Source organism: Xenopus laevis, chromosome 3L, assembly GCF_017654675.1.
Source record: "Xenopus laevis strain J_2021 chromosome 3L, Xenopus_laevis_v10.1, whole genome shotgun sequence".
Lineage (NCBI taxonomy): Eukaryota > Metazoa > Chordata > Amphibia > Anura > Pipidae > Xenopus > Xenopus laevis.
In genome coordinates this window covers 95,212,488-95,232,121 of record NC_054375.1, presented here as the reverse complement: position 1 = coordinate 95,232,121, position 19,634 = coordinate 95,212,488, and the positions used below count along the sequence as shown (strand labels likewise).

At 39.4% G+C, this 19,634-nt stretch overlaps 2 protein-coding genes across 3 annotated transcripts in view; one reads left to right on the top strand and one right to left on the bottom strand.

Annotated features, from left to right (window-relative positions):
- The first annotated feature begins 1,755 nt into the window (after window positions 1-1,755).
- arsa.2.L (arylsulfatase A, gene 2 L homeolog) lies at window positions 1,756-10,701 on the top strand. Its single transcript, XM_018252834.2, is given in 9 exon segments — window positions 1,756-2,089; window positions 3,548-3,788; window positions 6,205-6,423; window positions 6,588-6,757; window positions 7,286-7,410; window positions 8,731-8,838; window positions 8,841-8,857; window positions 9,588-9,690; window positions 10,363-10,701. Coding segments are annotated over 9 exon segments (1,503 nt in total). The 5' UTR covers window positions 1,756-1,871; the 3' UTR covers window positions 10,665-10,701.
- Window positions 10,702-12,080: 1,379 nt separating this feature from the next.
- The window catches only part of rabl2b.L (RAB, member of RAS oncogene family like 2B L homeolog), a 21,329-nt gene continuing 13,775 nt past the window's right edge, over window positions 12,081-19,634 (bottom strand). Inside the window, exon 9 of one of the 2 annotated variants that reach the window (XM_018251027.2) lies at window positions 12,081-13,760. In XM_018251027.2, coding sequence (XP_018106516.1) covers window positions 13,674-13,760 — 87 coding nt within the window. In that variant the 3' untranslated portion in view covers window positions 12,081-13,673. 2 annotated transcript variants of the gene reach the window in all.

Genomic DNA, 19,634 nt, shown 5'->3' with positions numbered 1-19,634 from the left:
AGCATGTGGCTATTGCTAATCCACAATTTGCAGCATTACTCACAGTGTAAATTCAGTTCCGGTTATCTAGACATATGGCTCTTGTCATTCCCCTACCAGTCACTGGAACAACCAGACAAAAACATTAAGCAACAAGTGTACTAGAAGCACAAATAAAAGCTACACAAACAATACCCACACTACATAATTATAAGTTCTCAAATCTCTTTAAACCCTTTATATTATAGTAAACTTATACCCCCTGATTTTGTACCCCCTGCTCCAGATTTGAAACATGCAATGAAACAGCGCATTACTAGAATAATAAAATGCATATCATCCAATAATAAAGCAAGGAACTAATACAAACCTAGAGATAAAACATTACATTGCTGTTATCCCTGATTAGTTTTCAAGTAAAACAGATGTAAGCTTCTTCATATGAAATGCTGCATCAATTCACATTAGAACTGCACCCATTTTTGCAGTCGTAAATCAGTTCGCTAGGCGTCTTTTTTAGCCCCTCCTCTGGGAGTCCCGAAGAGAAATCTGGCCCGGATCTAGAATAGACAATATAGTGATACATATGATAGACAGTATCACACACAAAACATTTATTTAGTGCACAAAACAATAATAAATTTGTCCAAAATTCAAAAGGACAGAAGTACCTCATTGCTTCACAGTCCCACTTGGCTACACCACCCACTACCACTGATGTTTACTGCCTTGAACTTTTGTCTCTTGCTCTCCTTATATTTGGAAGGCCATGCTTGAATTCATCTGAGAGAAACGTCAGTGTTTTTCTTAAATATACCCTCAAACTGCCTCTTGAAGCACTCGCATAATCTCTGACCCAGCTTTATTAGTAGCATATAACAAGATTTTTACCAAGATATACAGTAGTTATAACCAATTAGATTACATGCAGTTTTCAGTAAAATCACCGTAATAAATGAAAATTTTGTGTAAAATCGCCATTTTCTCTGAATGCCTGCCAGCCAACACAGGGGCTACCGGCCTTGCCAACCACCATCAACCATAATGTGCACCCATCTCCTGGGACACCATCTCAGAGGAGACCACTGAACTCCATCAGCACACTTCTGAGTTGCAGCAACATTCAGTATAGCTGGTGAGTGAATAATTTATTTGTATTCAAGGCATGGCTTTCTAATCCTCCTGTACATTCCAGTAAATGTACTACTGATTCTCTGCATTCCTTATGACTGTGAGTCAGACCACTGTTTGATTGGTTATTCATCTCAAGGTGAGCCCTATCTAGTTTCTCTATAGATCCAAGAAGATATTGACCCACTTTATTGCATAGACACACATGGCCATACCTAAAGCGGTGTTTCTTTGCTGCGCACCTTAACTGCAGCTCCATTTGCTCTTGCTTTAATCTGGCCTGGTAGATGTGATTTACTGTATTATTTGTAAATCACAATTTGAAATCGCATCCAGCTTTCCATGAACTTTGGTAGTTCAGAATCAGATAGGTTCATGGATGTACTGAAAGCTGCATTTCAGACATGTCTGGAAATGCTTGATTGCTGCAGATTTCAGTTTAGCAGCATCATGCATTGGGCACTCCAATCTTACAGGCCACTCCTGCTCTCTATTTAAAAGTATCTCATCTGAAACAATGTAATTTATTTTCCTCTGCTGTTTTAGTTAAATGCCCCAACATGTACTATCGCACTTTGCCCTCTGCATCGAGAAGGGTTGGGCTTGTGTTATATCAGTGACCAGGGTTCTAAGTATCTTCGATACTCTCAAGTGTATGCTTCCACTACAGCTTTAAACGAACACACATACACCTGGGGCTCCCCTAGATACAGCCTTCAGTACTACCAACCAAAAAGAGGAAGAGAAATCCAGTTCCATCCATGGCATTTTGGTATCTGCTCTTCCTGGGGTTCATCTTTTCCAAAGTGAGCGCTGATCCCCCAAACATCATACTTATCTTAGCAGATGACATGGGTTATGGTGACTTGGGATGCTATGGACATCCAACCTCTCTCACCCCTAACTTGGATAAGATAGCAGCAGAAGGACTGAGATTTACAGACTTCTACACCACAGGAGCAGTTTGCTCCCCATCCAGGTAAACACTGATACAAGAATGCTTCACTTTAGCTCCAATCAATAGACTCAGATTTACCTTTTAGTACTAAATGGAAATAAAAACGATCATAGAGTAGAGAAAGGTGGGCTTTGAAGAAGCTCTGCAGAGTTGTTGTAAGCATCTTGAAAGAAGTGATTTGGACACCGTACCCTAGAGACCCAAAATCCAAATAAACATTCCAGGAGAGGCTGGTGATATTCAGTTTTCTAATATCATGTGTACAGGTATAGGATCTGTTATCCAGAAACCCATTATGTAAAAAGTTTCAAATTATGGAAAGACCATCTCCCATAGATTCTATTTTAATCAAATAATTCAAATTTATAAAAATGAATTCCTTTTTTTCTGTAATAGTAAAACCGTACCTTGAACTTAATCCCAACTAAGATATGTATATTCCTTATCGCTCGCAAAACAATTATACTGGGTTTAAATGATATTTTAGTAGATTTAGGGGCTGATTTACTAAGGGTCGAAACCCTCGATATTCGACTGGCAATTGAAATCCTTCGACTTCGAATATCGAAGTCGAAGGATTTAGCGCAGATAGTACGATCGTACGATCGAAGGATTATTCCTTCGATCGAACGATAAAATCCTTCGAATCGAACGATTCGAAGGATTTAAATCCAACGATCGAAGGAATATCCTTCGATCAAAAAAAGTTAGGCAAGCCTATGGGGACCTTCCCCATAGGCTAACATTGACTTCGGTAGCTTTTATATGGCGAACTAGGGGGTCGAAGTTTTTTTTAAAGAGACAGTACTTCGACTATCGAATGGTCGAATAGTCGAACGATTTTTACTTCGAATCCTTCGATTCGAAGTCGTAGTCGAAGGTCGAAGTAGCCCATTCGATGGTCGAAGCAGCCCAAAAAAAGTTTTTTACTTCGAATCCTTCACTCGAAGTTAGTGAATCGGCCCCTAAAAGTATAGATATCCAAATTACAGAAACATCCATTAATAGAGGTTCAAATTACAGAAAGATCCCTTATCTGGAAAACTCCAGGTCCTGAGCATTCTGGATAACAGGTCCCAAACCTGTAGTACTATATCTGCAAACTGTGTGACACACTTAACAGTGCCCTTTAAAGTCACAGCTTACATAATATATTTCTATGTAAATACTGCCTAAAGTAATTACCTGTCATAAACCTTGGTGTGATTTATATAAGAAAGGGACAGAAACATCAAGTTCGCTGTTTTGCTTCCTAACAGGCTCCATACGTGGACAAAGTTTAATAAAATAGCATACTACTATGGTTAGCCCACAGATCATAGCGACCAGCAACTATCAACAGATCTCAATCATCTCCATTAATAAATAAGATCAACCCTAGATACATTTAAAACATGATTATAGTATAAATATCTATATAGTAAATATGTTGTGTTCTACTACTTATTTATACAAATTATTCCTTGCCTTCTCCTTTAGAGCCAGCCTTCTGACAGGTCGTTATCAGACTCGCAGTGGGGTGTACCCTGGTGTGTTTTATCCTACCTCACTAGGTGGGCTCCCATTAAGTGAGGTGACATTGGCTGAGATTCTGCAATCTCAAGGTTACCGTACAGCTACTGTGGGCAAGTGGCATCTAGGAATGGGGGTGAATGGGACCTACTTACCTACCAGGCATGGATTTCATCACTTTCTTGGGTCACCCTTTTCCCATGACCAGGTAAATTTATAAAGCACAAGCAGTTTGAAAGTTATATGATCATGATATATGTCATCCTAATTCAAAAATGAAAAAAACAAAGGCATTGATTATGCATAGCTTTACAAACCATGTTGCTCGCAGCCTTAGGGGTGCACAAAGCAAAAAAGGGATTCAGTCTGAATGCAAATAGGTGTATATTTTTCATAAAATGTTTGATATTTCTGAATATACAGCCTGAACATTAATTAAGATGAGATCTGCATGGATACTTGTATGTTCAAAATGTACTTGGAATGGTCAGAGTGATTGATAGGACAATTTTTCATCTGAATACAAGTATGGGATCCATTATTCAGAAACCCATTATACAGAAAGCTCCTAATTATGGAAAGACTGTCTCATAGACTCAATTTTATCATAATAACCCAAGTTTTTAAAAATGATTTCCTTTTTCACTGTAATAATAAAACAGCAGCTTGTACTTGATCCCAACTAAGATATAATTATTCCTTATTGGAAGCAAAACCAGCCTACTGGCTGTATTTAATGTTTATATGATTTTCTAGTATATTTAAGTTATGAAGATCCAAATTAAGGAAAAATCCATTCTCTGGAAAACCCCAGGTCCCGAGCATTCTGGATAACCAGTCCCATACCTTTACTTGTTATGAAACAAGTATTATTGATATATTATTGGACCACTTGAGCCCCAAAGAGTTTGGTATTTTTCTGCCCTACATTATTAAATGTGTTAAGCCTGTTTATAAAATGCTAATTTATATTAATTAGGCCCATGGACTTCAAATAGGGACACAAACAAAGAAATGGTAATTGTGAATCCCATCTGATTCAGAATTTCAGCAGTGGGAAAGTCTTGATAGAAATAACAACCTCCCATCAGAGATTGCTTGCAGCATTGTAGCCTCTCAGTGTGGGAGAATATCTTAACCAGCAGGTCATGTTCTGAATTTTAGAAGGATTTAAAGAAATCTTGGCGCTTATCTTTTTTTTTTAAGTGGTTTGCTTGAAAGAGCTGACGCATATTTAATATTTTAATTTGTGTACTAAGGAATTAAATGACAAGTCGGTTTTATTAATATATATATATATTGTGATTTAGAGGAATTTTTTTGCAGGAAGGGTGGTAGGGTTATGTGAACCCCTCACATACTGTTTGATAATAGCTTGCTGCAAAACATGCCTACTGTTTTTTTAGATCCCTCCCCACCGTTCCTTCACAGAGCTCAGTTTAACGTATGTGTTTTCACCAGCCTTAGTTGCTGGGAATACACTGATCTCTCCATCATTCATTTCAAAGGAATGTCCGCAGAGAATTCTGGGAATAATTTTGCATCTTGCTATTGTTATGAACATGTGGTTGTGTACCCATGACATCTAGGCCACCAAAAGGTATATGTATGAGATCCCTTATGCGGAATCCCCTTATGCAGAAAGCTCTAAATAACAGGAAGACCATTTACTATAGACCCAATTTAAAACAATTTTTTTTTAATGATTTACTTTTCTTTATAATAATAATAACAGCGCCTTGTACTTGATTCTAACTAAGCTATATGAATTCTATTGGTTTATTTAATGTTTAAAGGTTTTTTTCGTAGACAAAATTGTGTGAACCAAATTACAGAAAGAACCCTTATCTGGAAAATCTGTCCCAAGCATTTTGGATAATAGATCCCATACTGTATTTGGCTGGTGGGCAGGCATTTTTTGTGGCAGTCCCTGCTAAATGTACTTGCTTAGAGCTTGGTTCCCCTGGTGGGCAATTAAGGATATATATTGAGCTTCATTAATTATTCAGCTTCATCAGGAAAATAAAGGTTTACTTTTGTGCTGTGTGCCAAACTTTTTAAATACCATGGCACGTTTTCTGTTTTTCTTTTTTAAAGTTTCGTCACCCCGCACATTATGGAATTTTGTGTACCATAGTATTTTCCCTAAGCTTTACTTCATTTGGTATCAGTATTTCAGACTTTGTCCTCACGCGTGCCCAATAGACCAGTGAGCAGAAGTATAAGTAGGAGGATTTGTTGTTTTGGGATGATTAGAATGATGTTATGTCACAGGAACCTTGTCCACTGTCAGGTATAGTTATATACTGTATGAATCCTGATTACAGAGTTGCAGGAATTAATATGAATGGGAAATGTTATATTTCCCTGGGAGCTGGTTGGTCTGATTAAGCAGCAAATCAAGAGAAACTGACATTTAGATACAAATTCTGGCAGTGAGCGAGTATAAATAGCACCACCTAGTGTAAAATGTTAAAAATGCAGTATTGTCCCACAGGAAATGCACATTATTCTTCTTTCAAATGGACCATTTCAGTGACTTCCGCTTGATATGTTTCTGAATGTGTGGTTATGTATTGGGCTATTTTATGAGTATATAATGACATGACTTTTTATATCCATAGGGCCCCTGTCAGAATCTGATATGCTTTCCTCCAAACACAACTTGCTATGGGACATGTGACATTGGAGAGGCTCCGCTTCCTTTGTTCTTGGATGAAAACATTTTGGAGCAGCCTGTCGATTTTACAAAGCTTGTGCCCCTATATCAACAATTCAGCAAAACCTTCATTAATGGAGCTGTGCAGGACAAGAAGCCCTTCTTTCTGTATTATGCCTCCCATGTGAGTGCAATGACCTATAGCATCTAGAATGAACCTTAGTAAAAACAACATTACTTTTCTTCCTTCTGCATAAAAAGCAGTTAAGTGCAAACTGTTTCAAACCCAGGCTACGTTAGCCTACACTGTAGCACTGTCTCATCCTCACTCATGTTCTTTCTCTCCAGCACACTCATTACCCGCAGTTTGCCAGCGCTGCATACACAGGCCGCTCTCCGCGCGGGCGATATGGTGATGCTCTTATGGAATTTGACAGTGTAGTAGGGGAGCTGTTGCAGACAGTGAAGGACTATGCCATCCAAAATAACACTCTAATCATCATCACCTCTGATAATGGGTTAGTATATAAATAGGTAGAAGTGAAATTATGAATGGTCCGGTGTTGATGCAAGATATCCAGAGTTGGGCCACAAGTGCAGTAAGCAAAGTGCAATTTCTATTGCAATCGGCATTTTATATTCACATAATGCTTTGTTTTTTCCCAGAATTCCGGTGTCACCATGGTCCAAGTTCCATTGGCATCACTGCAAGTGTTCTGCGCCTTTTGATGCAGAACCCTCGAGCTAATGCCTGATCAAGAGGTGCCGGTAACTCCAGGGTTCCTCTGCATCAATAGGTGCAACTGCACTCAATTTGGAATGGTAGTTGCCAAGCACAACTATAACGAAGTGCAGACAGTGCAAGTACCTTTAATGAATGGAGTTTTAAATTAAACTGGCTGCAGTGAAATCTACACAAATGCAACTGTTATTTTATGTAAATGAGTCCTAAAATACTTTGCCTTTAGAAATGTATTTAGATGGTCAGATCTTAGACTGGATCATTGAGTGGGGTTGCATTTTACAGAATGGTTTCTTAATTCCAGGCCTGAAACTATGCGCAAGGAGAGAGGGGGAAGCTCTGGGCATCTAAAATGTGGCAAAAGCACAACATATGAGGGTGGTCTGAGAGAGCCTGCCATCATATACTGGGATGGGAAGATTAAACCAGGTAAGGATTTCAGCTACAAACTGTGATGCTTTAAAGAAGAAAATTCCAAATATCTTATTAAAGCCGAGCATATTGAGACCCCTTATACTGTCCAAAGCAGAACAGCTGCATTCACTATCTGCCTATCACTTATACAGTCAACTTACTTATGACATATGGGGATAATTTATCAACATACTATAGCTCCTTGGTTTCATTTTCTAGCTTGTAGTAAAATTAATTGCTGGTTGATTGCTCTTGTGCAATTTAGCTTTGTGTGTAATGAGCCATGTTGGAATATCTTAACTACTTACAACAAAACTCTAAAGATCAAACCAATAGGGATGTTTAGTCCTTAGCTTTACTGGACTTGTATGAAATAGTTGTTAGTAGTTAAAATTATGCAAATCACCACACGTACTTTATTCCTATGCATTGGCTAACTTTTGCACAGTACAAAGTCTTTCTCAGTGTCATAGTCTAACCATTTATTCTACTTTGGATCCTTGATTACAAGGCAGAGCCTTTCTCCAAATGAACATTTGGTTCATTAGTATTTGTTAAGTGTTATTCAGTTGAAGTGATAATATATTCCAAAATCAGTACTGTACCCTAAAATAATACTGTAAATGTAAAAAATGTAAAGCAGAGCAACAAAAACTTTTTAAGCATAACATTTTTAAAGGAAAAGTTCAGTGTAAAAATAAAAACTATAGTTAGCCAAATGCAATGTATAAAGACTGGAGTGACTGGATGAACATAATAGCCAGAACACTACTTCCTCTCTAACTCTTAGTTAGCCTGTGACTTGAAGGGGGGCCACATGGGACATAACTGTTCAGTGAGTTTGCAATTGATCTTTAGCACAAAGGTCACATTCAAAGCAACCCCCCCCCCCCAAATCACTGATTAGTTACTGGATGGACGTTGTTTTATAATTGCAAAACAAATATCCGCATTAAGCTCTGACCGACAAATCCACTGGAGACGCAAATTTTAATAATACGGCTTTATTAAAACACACAGTGAGACATCAAACTGGCAGTGGGTGTGCAAAAACGTACGCGTTTGGTGCCTCTATACTCGCCACTTCCTCAGAATTTGGACGTTCTGGGTTTTTTGAATGGGGCAAAAACTAGTTCCAGCTTTGTGATTCAACGTTTTATAGAAAATTAATTGTGTAGTGAAAATGTCACCATTTAAAGGAGATCATGAGGACCCTGTTTAAGTGCTTTAAGAACTTTGCATTTAGCTTTCCCAAGATATTCATTCCTCATTAAATCAAATGTGTCCCAAACACACTGTACTCTTTTCTCTGATTAATTCTGCTCTATGTTTTAGGTGTAACGTCAGAGATGGCCAGCACTCTGGATATATTGCCAACAATAGCTGCCATTACAGGGGCACCCCTGCCCAACATTACTCTTGATGGTTATGATTTAAGCAAACTCCATTTGATGGACACATGGTGAGTACCCTAAATTGTAGAGTTTGAGGCTGACATCATGCATAGAACCTGAAACCAGTAATGGAGCGTGGTAGGTACAGGGCCTGTTTGCCAGACTGACCCTGAACTACTTCTTCAGTCGATGCTCCTTTTCCTACTATGATTCTTTAATTGAGCGATTTTCTTGGTGGAAGCAGTATCACAGGATATCTTAATGCCAGGTATTAATAAATCTAAATAGGAATTACATACTTACTGTACATCCAATCATTTTTTTACTTGGTATAATGGATTTATAAATTATTCATTCTGGAGAGAAAATTCCTGTGCTATTATAGAATAGACTATTCATGCCTTTTCCTGCAGTATGTTTATTATGTCATTGTAATGCATATGAGAATATGCTGGATTGGTGTAAATGCCAGTGAACTGTAATAATCATATAATTACATGCATTTTCGTGTGACATTTTCTCCTTCAGTATTGCTAGCTTTTAAACTTTGTCTTATTAAAGATATTTTGTAATGCATTTTCAGTGAAATTTATTTCTTTCATGAAATTTCCACTGGCACACTTTTGGTTTTAGTTTGAACACTGTATCTGAAATTTTCATATTCTTCGTAGGTTGCTAAACATGACGTTTATTAGGTTGTAAACACATTTAAAAAAAAAAAAAAAAAAAAGGTTTTTTGCTACATCTTTATACTTTACCATAAAAGCTTTCTGATAATCTCTTTATCTTCCAAAACAGAGTCCACGAAAAATGTTTTATTATTATCCCCCCTCTATTGACCCAAGCCGAGGTATCTTTGCTTTGAGAATGGGGAACTACAAGGCACACTTTTATACACAAGGTGAGAAAGAAGGTAGTAATACAGCTCTCCATCATTTCTGCACAGTGAGTCTTTCCAAAATGATGCAACCATTTCCCTGCCAGTGACATTTGAAAACATGTGGTGTTGCAGATGTGAAAAAGCAAACCAGAGCCAGCTGCATCAGCCAAATGGTAGTTTGTCCCAACACCAAAATTTCTTAGGCGAGTGGCACTTAAAGAGCTTTGAAAGTTGAATGGCAACTCTGCACATACAGAATGTACAATAAAAATGTAAATATCTAAGTGTTGCCAGTGAAAAAAGAAACATCAATGTTATTGCTGTAGAATGAGCTCTTCTCTCATTCAATATTTTCTGCATTTACAGTATGTCAAGCATTGTCTATCCAGTTGTCCTCAAACTATTGTTGTCCAATAACAGCCAGCCCAGCTCAGGCAGAGAATCCCAGGCAGAATATATCACTATTACAAAACTGTCCTCTGACACCGATTTAATCCCACATCCCTGAACAATTGTACCCATGACCTGACCTTCAAAAATCTTTATTGCCTACAAAAATAGTCTAGTAGACAGAATAGAATTTAGACAGCAATAAGCTAAAAATCTCTTATTATAATAATCCATTTCCTGTTTAGGGTGGGTGTAATGCGAAGATGATGTTTTAATGCTACTTTCTTTACAATTTCCTCCAAGGAGCTTTTCACAGTGATACTACCCCAGATGCTGACTGTCATGTGACCGCACGGCTAACTTCCCATGATCCACCTTTGTTGTTTGACCTGGGTATGGATCCTGCTGAAAACTATGACTTGCTTAAGAGAGGGGTCCCTGAAGATCTTGTGCCTTTGCTCAATGAAATCCAACAAGAGCGTGAGCGGTTTCACGCAACTATGGAGTATGCAGAAAGTGAGACTAATAAAGGGAAAGATCCCTCACTGAGACCTTGTTGTAACCCAGCATGTACACCCAAACCCAGCTGTTGCCGCTGTGGCTGATGATTGATTGCATCATATTACAACAATTATAACTTAATACAGTGTTTGCTTTTTTTTTTCTTCATCTTACCCATTACCAGTTGTCCATTACAATGACAGGGTTTATAATCAGACATTTGATACTATATCAGGCAATTCCCGATTTTTTTTTCACATCTCTACTGAATTCCTGCAATTCAAAATCTATGGCCCAGATATACTGTGTGATGGGGTCACTTTCTTTACAGCAACTAACAACAGGAATGTTTTTTAATTGTAGTAAGTATTCTGACTGGTGGTACAGTTCCATTAGCTGTGTGAGATGTATTTCCTAGTTGCTTTCTGTCCCACAGGGTCCTTACATGGAGCCAAACTCAGCCATGTGTATTGTGAAACTTTGTATCACATGCCCCAATCTGCCTGCTAATATAATTTGCCTTTTCAGTCAGCCAGATGCCTTACTAGTCATAATATAGCGAGAGAGCCTTTTTGCTACATAGAGGAGATAACTGTCCCAGAGCCAACTAAGATACTGTCATTTTCATAAGGAATGTTGTCTATACAGTTACTGTCCAACCTCTCAGCCAGAGGGCCTCATACTCATTCTATCGCTGCCCTTTTTCAAACGTAATAACAGACAGGACCTCCCCCACATTCATTAAGGCCCCAAATAACAAACAAAAGTCTAAAAGGCAGAGCACAGTACCTATATGTATGCGTTTCCTGTCTTCTCAATCTTTTTTTATTTTCTCCCTGCCCATCTCTAAGAGTCATATGTACTCATTAAAGTGCACCCGTCAAAATCCTATTTTATCACATTAGTCAAGCAAAATGAACTTTAATTAGACTATATAAATTATTTGAATCTTGTTTCCTTCAGCCTGGGATTTCAAAATTATAGCAAGCAGGCAGGAGCCATTTTGTGGACACTGTTATTAAGGCAAGCCTTGCATCATCTCAGAATCTTGTTTTGCACCAGAATAGGGGACCTGATGTCCATCCCCATGCCCTGGCTACACAATTAAATGGTAAAGAGAACGGGAGAATGTGGGGAGAGCAGTGACATCTAGGAAGTGCTGAATGGAAAGTGAAAGTAATTGTCTGCCCCGCCTCTATGCCACTGGCATAGAGGAGGGGCAGGCAATATTTGATTGACAGCTGAGATTTTTAAATGAGCTTACAACATGTTTCTTTTCATTCTATGAACACTACAATATCTGCACAGAACAGCTTCAAATTACTCTTCTTTTTGGATTGTGGGCATGGGAAGCTTTGGCTATTTGCTGAATGTATGCAACCCCTTCACAGTTGCCTAGCAGACTGGTGATGGGCCTTGGTGACCTCTCCGGAAATCCGGGCCTGGCTAAATATATATAAAATCAATGTCTCAACACAATGCTGATCAGTAAATAATTAAAATTCTCATTACATGGCAGCTCAGAAACCAGTGCAGTTAAGCACCCAAATTTAATAATAAGCTCTGTAGCATCAGTTTCTATTATACATAAACCTACATACAGTGCAGTGCCACTGTGTACATAGAAAAATAAACATGTTGACCATATTTAATTTTATTAAATTTACATTTTGTTTTATACTTATTTATACATATTCTATGTTTTGTTTTCTAAACTGGTTTCTATGCAAACTTATCAGATCAGACCACAAGTGAAGCAAAAGGGATATGCAGCCCTGGCCACTTCCTTTTGGCCATGGACCAACCATGTGTGCCAATAGGTAACACTGACAGACAACTCTGCATAGTACAGAAAAAAGGGTTATGTCTGAGATTGCACTTTGGTAGTTAAAACCTTTTGAGTTATAAAATGTCAACTATGCTCCGATTGGCCACAAGCTACAAAATACCCTCCACCTCAGCACACAGATAATTGTCAAAATCAGTCAATAAATGCCAAATAAACGGATATTGATGCTCCTAAAGTAGGTAACAAAAACAGACAACGAAACCAGAAATTTGATGTATAAAATGACTGAAAGAACATGAATCAGAAAACAAAAAATAGTGTGCAATATAAGTGTCACAATGGAAATGTATTTAACCAATATATAAGGTAGCTTAGTCCTTTAGTTCACTTAGAAGAAATATTTTCTGTGGTCAGAGATGAAAAGTAGAATTCAAAATATCTAAAAATAATTTAATAATTTACAAATGCTATTTCCTGGAGAAAAGAACAACGTCACATCTGATCACTGGTGTCAATACAGTTAGAACACCACTTGTCAGAGAAGGCTCACTGAAAGTCATCATTATATCTCAGTAACTACTCTCACTCACTGGGGAGTGTGTGCCCAAATCAATTAGGCCTGTCAAATCTACTAAAATGTTCCAGAGATCAAGCCATAGATATTATATAGACCTTCACATAAAAGTAAATTTAAGGGATGGTTCACCTTTGAGTTAACTTGTAGTATGATATAGAGAGTGATATTCTCAGACAAATTGCAATTGGTTTTCATTTTCTATTATTTGTGATTTTTGAGTTATTTCGCTTTTTATTCAGCAGCTCTCCAGTCTGCAATTTCAGCAATCTTGTTGCTAAGGCCCAACGTACCCTAGCAAATCTGCATTGAATTGAATAAGATACTGGAATGTGAATAGGAGAGGACTGAATAGAAAGACGAGTAATCACAAGTAGCAATACATTTGTAGCTTTACGGAGCATTTATTTTTTAGATGGGGGTCAGTGGCCCCCATCTGAAAGCTTCAAAGAGTCAGAAGAAGGTAAATAATTTAAAAAAAAAAAAAATCTATGAAAAATAATCAATACCAATTAAGAAGTTGCTTAAAATTGGCAATTCTAAAACATACTAACAATGAACTTAAAGGTGAACCACCCCTTTAATTTATCCAAATTGCTCTTTTGGTCCTTGACTGCATTTTCTTGTCTTGTAACAATATAATAGCAGCTGTGGCCTGCCATACCTTTACCAATATTAGATGCATTTTATAGTTGTAGCACCTAGTCCAAGACTGCTAGTCGTAAAAAGAGTACCCTAGGTAACTGGTATTCAAACAGCCTTTGGTTTCTCTCCATCTTCTGATAAAACCTCTTTTTCAGACATATCTTCTGCCTCTTGTTTCTCTATTTCAAAGTTCTGTAACAGAAAAATTGAATATATAATCAAAATAAAATTAAAGCATTAGAGTAGAGCTCTAGGAAACCCTAAGTTAGAAAAAAAAATAAAGCAATGGTTTGCACAACAACATAATAAACTATAGATTATTTTTCAGAAGTGCTTTACAGTAACAAAGTTGCCTCCTCACATCTTGACAAAAAAAAACCCCTATTTTTAGCACACCGTGCCCTTATGGTCTTTTCATTCTAACCTCTTGTGTAGAGGCCAAAAGGAGTCAACTACTGGCGCATTGATTCTGTGGTAATACATATTTCAAAATAAAACTAGTTACAGTATTTTTGCAGAGGAGACAAAGCTCAAGCATCAATACATTGAAGGCTCCCACAAATAAAAATGTTAAGTTTAAAATATGTTAAATGTAGTATGGAGTGGGTGGGGAGGGGGGACATTAGGTTATGGGCGTTTGAATGTTTTTGTTATGGTGTCTTTGCTCACGAACTCTCCGGGTATCTACCGGGCTGCCCAAGGTATAGGATTCTGATGTATTACTGTTGCATACTATTTTTGCTTCCTAGGTATGGCTACGGTTAAATGTTTATCATGGAATGTCAGAGGTCTTGGGGATGCAATTAAACGGAGACTGGTTCTCGACTTTGCTCGCAGAAGCAAACCCCACTTTATTTTACTGCAAGAAACACATCTGGTCGGCAGCAGAATATTGGCACTCAAAAAACCATGGATAGGGTCACAATATCACTCTCTATACTCCAATTACTCGAGGGGGGTAACTATACTGGTCTGCAAGTCGTGTCCTTTTGTGCTAGAGAAGGTGATTACGGATAGGTGCGGTAAATATGTGATTATTCATGGTACTCTAATGGGAAAGAACTTTACATTGGCAAATGTATATATCCCGCCACCTTTTGCAGATGATGTATTATATGAGGTAATGGATAAAATTCTTACTCTCCCCCCCTCCCCATTGCTCCTGATGGGAGACTTTAATGCCATGACGAACCCAGACTTAGATAAGCTACATCCTCCCAAGGTTGGTACTCCGGCGTTTACCAAATGGTGTTCGTTGTTTAAAATAGTGGATTTGTGGAGAGTCCGCAACCCATATGTGAAACAATATACCTGTTACTCGTCTAGCCATAATAACTCTTCTAGAATAGACCTAGCGTTAGGGTGTGCAGAGACCAACAAAATGGTACAGTCTGTAGAAATCCTCAGTAGAGGAATCTCGGATCATTCCCCCCTGCTCCTCAAGTTGCAAATCTCTACGGAACCTGTGGACAGGTTGTGGAGACTGAGTCCCTTTTGGGTACACCATGAGAAGTTGACTGAAACCATCCACAATAGTATTGAGTCATTCCTGGCAATAAATGGGGAGGAGGTTCCCTTAGATGTAACTTGGGATGCATTTAAAGCTTTCATAAGGGGGGAGTATATTAGCAATATCAAGGCGTTGACCCACAGCTTTGCAGCCGATATTGCGGCAAAAACTCGGGTGGTGGTTGCAGCGGAGGCTGAGTATGTACTACAGCCTACGGATGCAAATCATAGGGTCTGGCAGGACAGCCAAAGGTCTCTGTCATTAGCTCAATTGGAACTCGTCAAAAAACAAGTCCTGTACCAGAGAGCCAATATCTTTGAGCACGGGGATAAAAATGGGAAACTCTTGGCGATGTTGGCCAAGGAGGACAATGTGTCCATTGCCATCCCGGCAGTGACGCTGACTACTGGGGAAACTGTCTCCTTGCCAAGGGAAATAAATGATAGATTCATGCAATATTATAAGGATTTATATGCTACCAAATTGACTACCTCACCAGCAGAGATTAGGGAGTATCTGGAGGGACTTAATCTACCCAGACTGGACGACCCAATTTCTGTCTCGCTAGCGCAGGCGATAACTCAGACAGAGGTGGAAAATGCTATTTCGGCCTCTCCCACTGGAAAAACCCCGGGGTTGGATGGTATACCCATGGAGTGGTACAAGAAACACGTTAAACAGATTTCTCCACTTTTGGTTAAAATGTTTAATGGGGTGCTTTCAGGGACGCACTTACCAGCCTCTATGAGAGAAACACTAGTAATTTTACTTCCAAAACCGGGAAAAAATCCTTTAGAATGCTCGTCATACAGGCCTATATCCCTAATTAACGCTGATGCAAAAATTCTGGCGAAAGTTTTGTCCCTTAGACTTGTAGACCATCTCTCCGTTGTCATTTCAGCAGATCAAGCGGGTTTTATGCCAGGTAGAACCACGGATACTAATATTAGGCGTTTGTACACAAATTTAGCCATAGACCATGATAATCCAGGGCATAGGTTGGTAGCCTCTTTGGATAATGAAAAGGCCTTCGACTCAGTAGAGTGGGAATACCTTTGGGCTACTATGCTTCAAATGGGCATCCACCCCAATTTTGTAAAATGGGTGAGGGAATTGTATTATTTTCCAGTGGCGAGAGTACGGACCAACTCTAAAGTTTCGAATTCTTTCTCCATTACTAGAGGTACGCGCCAGGGGTGCCCCTTGTCCCCACTCCTCTTCGCCATTGCCATGGAGCCTATGGCTTGCCGCATTAAACAACAGGTGGCTATTGAGGGATTGCAGGTAGGCCCGCTAAGGGAAGTGATATCCATGTATGCGGATGACACTCTGCTGTACTTAGCTAACCCGGACCGAGCCTTGCCGCTAGCCCTGGAAATAATTAATCGGCATACTATGTATTCGGGCCTGAAAATAAACTGGGCGAAGTCAGTACTCTTTGCAATTGACCCTCTCCTGCCAGACACTCCTACACATTCACATGGCTTACAGTGGGTGGAATCATTCAAATATTTAGGTATCCGGATCCATCTGGATTTAACAAAATTTGTGGAACTTAATATATCCCCGATTCTCAGATATATAGAACAAAAGATAGAGGCATGGTCCCGCCTACCTTTGACCCTTATGGGACGAATTAATCTGTTTAAAATGGTAATTTTACCTAAACTGACTTATGTATTCAGACAGGCCCCACTTGGAATACCAAAAACTGTCTTTGCGAAGTTAAGGAGTTACATGGTTTCGATGTTTTGGAATAGTACCCCCTCGAGAATTGCCTTGCGCACGCTGCAATTGCCACCACATCGAGGCGGCCTAGCGGCACCGAACCTGTTTCTTTATTATCTTGCTACTCAGTTGGCAGTGGCCCGGCAATGGGCAACCCCAAATTTAACGAATGCAGTAACCCTCCTAGAAGCCCAAATATTGGGTTCACTGGAAGCACTAAAAAATCTATTATACCGGGGTACGAAACATACTAAGAACTGCTCCCCATTAATGAGAGCAACGGTTAGGGCTTGGAAAACGGCTTCTCAATTTTTCCCAAAAACACATCAGGGCTGCTCGATTTATACCCCTCTGTGGTGTAACCCACAATTGCAACATCTCCGCAGTATACCGGACCCGCAAGTGTGGGCTAAATTTAATATCAAATACATACCAGATATTGTGGAAGACGGCAATTTATTAACATTTCAGTCACTTAAACAAAATTTTTCACTTCCCAATCATATGTTTTTCCGTTACCTCCAACTGAGGCACGCTATGGTGGCCCAGTTTGGGACTCAGCCCATGGATACCACGCCGACCACTCTGGAGTTGGGGGCTCATTCTCCAGACTTTAATAAGCCTATGTCCAGATTTTATGCGCAACTTGTCCAGGCGGGTAGCACCCCCCTTAATCAGTTATGTGCGAAATGGCAAAGGGATGTTCCGCAGATTACTGATGAGGTATGGGAGTCGGTACTTGACGCGACATTTGAAGGGGTCATTAGTAGTAGGGATAAAATGACTCAGCTGAATTACTTGCATAGGACATATGTTACCCCACAGAGGCTTACTAAATTTAAACCTGATCTAATACCCGAATGCCCCAGATGTAAACACGACCCGGCAGGCTTTATGCATATGGTGTGGGAATGTCCGAATATACATGTTTATTGGAAGGAGGTGCTGCAGGTCATTCGCTTAAGAACGGATATCTCACTACCACTGGACCCTATTGTTTTACTACTGAACTGGACTGAGGAGTTACCCCTTGGCAGGGCGCATCGCACCCTCATATCAATTCTTTGTATGTATGCTAAAAAGTTAATTGCTATGCACTGGAAATCGGATAGAGGGCCTACTTCACAGTTGTGGGAACGATATGTTGAGAATGCTATTCCTTTGTACAAATTGACATATATAAAAAGAGGGTGCCCGGAGAAATTTACTAAAGTTTGGGATCCCTGGTTGGATGACGACCCGGAGGTTGAGACGCCTTGATTGAGATATAGTGGGTACTATTGTGGTACAATTTGAATATCATTGGTCCAGTATGGGGGGGTCTTTTCTATCTGTATTTACCGCTGGCGCCCTACTTAGGAATCTGGGGGGAAAATGTGGGTAAGAATGACACCAAATCTTTTGTTTTGATTTATGTTTCTTTATTATTTACAGTTTAATTTTGTTTGACATAATTACCTATGGAACATGTATAAGCATCCTTCAGCATAATGTACTACTGTTCTGCGACTGTCAGTATAACCATGCTTTTGTGTGCTCAATAAAAGAATTGTTAAAAAAAAAAAAAAAAATATGTTAAATGTATAGGGACAAAGCCTATTTGACTGGATGCTTATGTCATTGGGTATATGTGGACATCAAACAGGCTCCCATAACTATACCAACACCTACTAAATGTCCACAATAGGAGCTGAAATTGAAGGGAAGATCAAAAAAGTAATCTAAAAATTGCAAACAGAAGTAAAACAGATTAATGGCATTATTTTTTTTTGCTCAAGATAGGTTTTATTAAAGGCATAAAAAAGAAACATTACACTGTCACTTGTTTCGTCACAGTAATACAACATCAGCACAATGTTCAAAGGCATTTAGCCAACGCTTCTAATATCTGGTTCTCATTACAGTCTTATGTGATTAGAGCATGTATTTCAACAGTATAAAGTACAATAGTCAGTGTAGCATTAAGTCCAACCATTCCTGCCAGCCATCCCATCTTTCTGGTAACCGCCCTTGTCTGGTAAGAATATTTTTTTTACTAAAACACACAGCAGTAACTGCCTGTTTCCAGGCTGCTATGGAGGGGGAAGAGCTGCTCTTCCAGTTAAGCATAATCAACTTCCTAGCCTGGAATAGAGCCTTCGTAACCAGAGATCTATATTTTGGGGGCACTGCCTCTTTTGTACCTATGTGCAAAAGGCAGAATGCTGGCGTATTTGGCAGTACCGTGCCCGTTAGGCTCGAGAGTAGATGCAAAACTTCTGACGAGTAGGTCGCTAAAGTGGGGCATTGCCAAACTGTGTGCAGCAGTATGGCCGGCAGTGCTCAGCACCGAAGACAGGTGGGGGCCACATTAGGATACATCTGGTGCAACCTGTCCCTTGTAAAAAACGCTCTATGTATCATATATAACTGTAGCAGCCTGTCTTTATAGCTGTTAGATATGTATGCAGGGGCACGTAGAGCTTCCTTCCATTGATCATCAGTGTTATAGTGTAGGTCCAGCTCCCACTCCTCCCTGCAATATAAGAGTTGTGCTTGCACTTTAGCTTTGGCTAGGCCTTTGTACAGTGTGGAGAGTGTACCTTTCTGAGCAGGCTTTGCTTGCATCTCTAGCACTGCTGAGGGTGTGATGACAATGGGCTTCCTGTTATTTTGCTGCCCTAGTGCCGTACCGACCTGCAGGTACTTCAGCCGGTGCGAGTTTGGTATCTGATATTGAGCTTTCGTAGTGGCAAAATCTTTGGGTGCTCTGACATCCCACACATCCGCTATACTATGAATTCCCTTTGTAATCCAGACACTCGGGGGGGGGGGGGGCTATGTGCATC